Here is a 6,405-nt window from a genome sequence, read left to right as displayed (position 1 = left end):
GCTGCAAGAGGCACATGCAGGAATGAGAAAATGTTCCCCGTGCTGTAAGTTTGCAGCGCGGAGCAAAATTAGACCACTGGATATCCAGAGATCAAAAAAACCCACACTGAGGCAACTGGAGGCTGGGTCCTCCATAGAGACGCTCTGGCAGCCAGAGCATCTTTACAGTTAGCCCTTGCCCTGGTGCTCAAGCTCTACTGAGCTCCACTGCTGGTAAGTGGTCAGGGGGGCTGGAGAAGAGGGGAGGGGACCATGGTGGGGCGACCCCTGCTGGCCCCACCCAGTCCCCCAGTGCCCCCCGATCCCTGGCCCACCTGACCCCACCCCTCACCTCCAATCCCTTCCCTGCCCAGCCCCGGCCCCCCCGATCGCTTCCCCATCCCCACCCATCGCTTCCCTGCCCGGTCCCATCCCATCTAAATCACTGGGGCCCCACTTGCCCCAGCGCAGGCCCTGCTGCCCTGTGCTGCCTGGGGGTGCTTTGCCAGGAGGCTCCACAGCCCGTACTCGGTAAGTAGAGGCTTTTTTTGTTTGTTTGTTTGTTTGAAGTGCTGAAGGCTGGGGTTGAGGGGGCAGCCATGGGGGGCTGGGTGTGCAAGTGGGGGATGGGGTTGGGCAGGGCAGCCATTGGGAGGCCTGTGGGAGTGGCTGCACGAGCCGGCAGGGGATGGGATGAGGCAGGGCAGCAATCCAGGGGGCTGGGGGAGCAAGCAGGCATGGGGTAGGGCATGTGGGCCCTGCAGGGAGGGCTAGGCCCTGTGGGGGGAGGCACAGCCCCTGTGGGGGGCAGCAAAATATATATTCATGTATTCATGAAACATGTATTTAGAATTCACTTTATTATGATTAGATAGAGACACTGGTAGTTTACCAAAGTGCTTTACCACTGCAGATGTATCAATACAACATTGCCCAAATGATCACTATCGCTGTCTCTGTCTCAATCTCTCTCTCTCTCTCTTTATAGTGGTCTTTTGTTTTACTTGTGGAGGAACATGGATTTGGGGGTATTTTACAGTGTGACGTTGGGATTTTTTTATCATGGATTTTTCAGTTTTCCAATAGGGAATACCAGAATTCCAGCTAAGAAGGCCAGTGGCAGGACCCTGCCTGCTCAGAGCTGGCACCTTGGACCCAGATGGAGGTGGCTGAACTCCTGGCCAACTGGGGCCAGGAGGACATGGTTTGACAGTTCAAAGCAGGCCACGACACCTGGAACATCTTCTGATCAACAGCTGCCCAGATGGCCGGGCAGGGGGCACACATGGCAGTAGTGTCGCACAAAGGCCAACTCTACAGCCACAGCCCACTGGCGGCTGGCCCAGAGGGACAGATGCCTCATCTGGGTCTGGCAGGTATGCAGCAGGTCACAGCCAGGCAGCAGCCCCTACTGCCAGACTGTTGCAGTGGGTAGAGGATGCAAGAAACTCTCAATGCTGCTTCAGCAATCCAGCTGGCACAAGGGGTAGTGTACCCAGATACCAATTGGCTGGGTCCCAGAAGCTCCTGAGAGCGAGTAGCCCTGAGCTACTTGCCTGGGCAGCTTTTTATACTGCTGGGGACAGCACAGGTGCTGGCCCTGTGCTTCAGCTGCCCCTGGCTGCAGATCCGTGAGGAGCCAGGCAGGGTTATTTTGCCCCAAGTAGCACAATTTGCTCCACAACAAAGTGCATGTCTGAGCACATGCACTGAGGCAAAAAGCTCCAGCTCAAATTTCCACCACTTCTATTTGAGCTGCTGCAAGCTCATGTGGTTGCATATGTGGATGCGCCCAATGATTCCATAAGTTGGATCTGGCCTGTGGAGGTGGGGCTTTTCCCTGTGCCACTGCAGGAAGAAGTGCTGGCTATACAGACTTCTCATGTTACCACGGGAAAAATGCCAAGTAAAGATGGAGCACTCTGGTCTGCAAGTGGAAAAAGTTGCCTACCACAGCTGTACAGTGTCTCACATAAAATCTGTTTATTTTCATTCTAATTCTATTAATGTATGTTAAGATTATTCTGATTCATGTTAGTGGTGTAAAAGCAAATTACTAAAAAGCATAATATTCAGAACATAATTCTATTAACGCCTGGATTTCTCTACTAGTATCCTCTCCAACTTTTAACACCTTATTTCAGTATCATTTTTATAAACACAACAGTGGTGATTTAGTATAAAATAAATATTTTCAATAAAATCAGGTATTATTTCAAGATCCTTACCTATTGTCTAATTCTTCATTTATTTGAACGTCTGAAACAGAAATAGCTTTAATTAAAAACAATTTAAACACAGGTATGTTTAATATGCAACTTCTGTGCAAAGGTCACAAAATAATTTTTTTTAGATGAAACAGAAACCCTTCAAACTGAATATGCTTATATTATATATTTAATATATATTAAAGTTTACATATATTTATACTAGAGTGAATAAATAGAATATTGTACAACTAAATATTGTTAACTAACTTGTGCCGCTGAAAATGTCATCTTGTATCTGTATTAAGACTCAGCAACCAGTTTAAAATATATATGGTCTATAAATTTAGTAACATTTATCCAATTGATTTGGCCTTGCTTGGGCACTTGCAGTTTACCACTGGTTACACAGAGAGCTTACTAGAGGTGCACCAATATATTGATTCATACCATATCAGCACTGATAAAAGGAAAATTGACATTATCGGCAATCAGCTTTTTTTGGCCAATTTGGCTTATATTGTCACTGATAAATGCTGTATGCATGCACACAGCCGCAGCATGAAGGCGGCCAGGAATTCAGTCTGGCAGCTTGGAGATCAGTATCCAGCTGCTAAATCGGTGGGGGGTGGGAAAGGGCATGGAGGGGCAGATCAAGCCCCCCATGGTAAGAAGGGGAATGGGGCTGGGGCAGGTGTTGCCCAGCCAGGGTTGGGGGCGGAGCCATGGGCAGCTTGTCCAGGGGATGCAGGGGGCAGCTCCCACCACTGCATGCACCCCCTGGGGGAGGCATGGGGGGCATCTGCCCCCTGAATTTGTGTGCAGGGTGAGGGCAGGCTGCCCACTTTGGGCTAGGACCAGAGGCTTCACTGGTCTCTTCCTGGCAGGGACTGGGCCAGGGCTGCATTCGAGGCAGACAGGGAGGGCAGTGGCAGTGCTGGGAGAGGCAGCTACAGTGAATTTGGGGCTGCAGCCCACCCCATTGCCCGTACCTGCCCTGCTGCCACCTGCCCCAACTGCATCGTTGGCCCAGCCCCCAACCAGAGAGAGGCTAGCGCATCCCTCAGCCCACCCTCACCCTGCACACAAATCTGGGGGACACATACCCCCCATGCCTCCCCTGGGGGATGCGCTCAGCAGCAAGAGCTGCCTCCCTATGCCCCCCAGATGAGCTGCCTGCGGTTCCACCCCACACTCTACCCTGGCTGGGCAGCACCCGCCACTGCCCTAACCCCCTTCCCTCCCTCACCATGGGGACCTCTATCTGTGCCCGCCTACACCCCTTCCCCCCACAGACTTACTGGCTGGTCACTGCTCTCGAAGCTGCCAGGTGGCATATCGGCAATCGGATCGGTATCACCCGATATGGCTGGTTAATAATCGGCCATCAGAATTGGCCAAAAATATCTTTATCAGTGCACCCCTAGAGCTTACTAAGGAGACTAGGAATATATATAAATCTATTACAGAAATAGAATTTCTAATTCCAGATACTTAAATCAAGCAATGTAAAAAGGCTGTAAACTGACCTTCTACAAATATATAACTATGATTATATTTCACAGTATACTAATGGAAAACATTAATACAAGGCCTGCTTGCCTTTTTTTTTTTTTTAAAACAAGGATGGGGCGGGAAAAAGAGTAAACTAAAACTGTACCAGAAGATGACTTTGCGCCACTGGGAAAGTTAGCAGCTGAAGTTGAAGGGGAAACGGAGCAAGTTTGTAAGGCAGTATAACTACATACAGAGTATTCAGGTTTTGCACCCTCATTTTCTTTATCCATAACGTCAAAGCTTGTATGACTTGAACAACATGCTAATGCAATACAAGGATTAATAGACATGGTAAGGAACACAAAAAGAAACTGACATAAAATACAGTGTAAAAATATCACAATTAGGAATCTGTACTTTGAAAAAATTAGCATGCCCTTCTAACTCAAAACAAACACTCTATTTTAGATCAGGGTGGGTAAAATATGGCCTGTGGGCTGGATCTGGCCCGCCAACAGATTTGATCTGGCCCATGGGTGGATGGCTGTCAACTCAGTGGATATGGCTTGTGGGCAGCTGGTGGCTCTGGTTGTCACATGTCGCTGGGTGGGCAGGACTACCTCTGCCCTGCAGCATCAGGCATTAGCTGTGGACCTGGGCGGGGCTTCCACCATAGCAGGCAGATGGTGGCATCAGATGCTGACACTGTGGGCAACTTCAGGAGCCTGGATATAGAACATGCTGGAGGCATCCATAGCTGAACTGCTGCCCTCCCAGCACGGTGGAAGCTCCTGCCCAGATCCCTGACATAGAACCTGCCAGTGCCATCAGCCATGGACCCAGGCAGGAGCTGCTGCCATGCCAGGCAGGTGGCAGCATCTGTCTCTGTTCTTCTCTTCTGTCTCTCCTGCCCCTTCCCCCCTCCCTTCCCACCATTTCTTCCAGAAGCTGTAGTTCGCCAGGAGCTCCAAGGCTCAGCTGTGGACTATATAGGAGCTGCTGCCATGCTTAGCTGGGCAGACATCAGCATCAGCTGTGACAGTGCTGGCCGGTTCTGATTCTGCTGCCTGCCAGACACAGCAGCAGCTCCTGCCTGGATCCATAGCTAAGAGCTCCTGCTAAACTACAGCTTCAGTTGGGTTCTGGAGGGTGGCAGGTAGGGAGGGAAGAGGAGACAGAGAGATGGATATGGCCCTCAACAGGTCCCCAAAAACTCATTAAGTAGACCTGCAGCCAAAATAATAGCCTACCCCTGTTTTAAATCCACTATGGACAGCATAGTGAACAAGCCAAGAAATCAATTATGCTTCATAGACAGAGACCCACAGTGTGAGGAATATGACTCTGCACTACCCAAAGAGCTCAAGAAAATATTTTTCCTCTTGGACATGGGAATGCAAAGAATATATTGTAGCTAGTTTTGCCAGAGGGCCTAGGCTGATGGGAACCACAGATCAGCATCTGGAACAGGAACATAAAAAAATGACATTTACTAGGACAGACCATGGGTCCATCTTACCCAGTATCCTGTGTCCCGCAGTGGCAGAGTGGATGCCCCAGGATCCCAGGTAAGCATGCTGGAGCCAGCCCAGTGTTGGTCCCAGCCTCCCTTACACCACCCAGGGCAACTTGCTGCACTCTAGAGTGCACGTGGCACAGCCATTCCCTGGGGACAATTAGTGGTGGCACAAGGTGCACCATCACTAGTTATCTCCAGGGAAACAAATGTCCACACACGTGTGGACATGGCCTCAGAGGTCAAATTACCATATTATACAATGTAATGAGCAAGTCTATACATACAAAATATCTGATTTTACAAGAGCGCAGCAGTAAGTACCATCATCTCTAAAATTCAAGATTGGGTTCTACATCTAAGCCATGGAAACAATTAAGAGCATACGTGTGTATCTTCAAGTACAATAATGTTGAGTAAACATTTCATATATTGGTATCCTGATTTTTCTACCTTTCATTTTCTTTTGGATGAGTAAGCTGATTTTTGCCAGCTTTGTAATATTTAGTGTACTGTTCACTGAAACCTTCTAAGGTAACACTGAAGTGATAATAATACATTTGCAGAATTCCATAGTTAAACACATGGCCTTCTATCTGCCATTCCCCTGACACATACCTTCATCTATAACTCCAGTGCCTTCTGAGAACAAGGAAGTACCCCCTATGTCAGGATCAGCAGCCATTCCTAAATCTTCTATTGTATTTACCAACTGAGACAGGAAGAAAAACAACTATATATCAAAAATTCTTAAAAAGGATTGTTCCACAGTGATTTTTTCTTTAAAATCATTTACCATTTTTCTTTTTCTTAATATTCTCATAGATTACTGGCAGTGGAAGAATCAAAGGTATCATATACAAGTTTTGTTCAGTGCTACACTACATATCTTGCCCAGGCTTCTGGGCTTTTCTGGTTGCCAAATGGGGAAGGTTCTTCCCTTCTGGGAAGGTTTTTTTTCCCCCTCCTGTTGCTAAATGTGCCAGGGTTTTTTTCCGTCTCTTGCAGAGGCACTGGGTGATGGCTGCAGCCAAGGCTGGAAATTATGCCTCGTGTGTGCCAATGCTCCTGCTGTGACAAAACTCTGGAGGTTCCTGGCTAGATGGTCTTGCCTCTATGCTCAAGATCACACCAAACACCACACTGGGGCCAGGAAGCAATTTTATTCCAAAGTCAGACTGCTTTGTATGGGGGGGGGGGGGGGGG

At 48.5% G+C, this 6,405-nt stretch overlaps 1 protein-coding gene across 5 annotated transcripts in view; it reads right to left on the bottom strand.

The window, feature by feature from the left end:
- CUNH5orf42 (chromosome unknown C5orf42 homolog) overlaps positions 1-6,405 on the bottom strand; it is a 132,902-nt gene that overhangs the window by 23,116 nt on the left and 103,381 nt on the right. For all 5 annotated transcript variants that reach the window (XM_019517948.1, XM_019517944.1, XM_019517945.1 and 2 more), the window contains 3 exons: positions 5,818-5,911; positions 3,847-4,005; positions 2,208-2,238 (listed from right to left, as the gene is read on the bottom strand). In XM_019517948.1, coding sequence (XP_019373493.1) covers positions 2,208-2,238; positions 3,847-4,005; positions 5,818-5,911 — 284 coding nt within the window. The remainder of the gene's footprint in view (positions 1-2,207; positions 2,239-3,846; positions 4,006-5,817; positions 5,912-6,405) is intronic.

This window comes from Gavialis gangeticus, unplaced genomic scaffold, assembly GCF_001723915.1.
Source record: "Gavialis gangeticus isolate Ggan-Ray unplaced genomic scaffold, GavGan_comp1, whole genome shotgun sequence".
In the NCBI taxonomy this organism is placed as follows: domain Eukaryota; kingdom Metazoa; phylum Chordata; order Crocodylia; family Gavialidae; genus Gavialis; species Gavialis gangeticus.
This window is presented reverse-complemented; position numbering and strand designations above follow the sequence as displayed.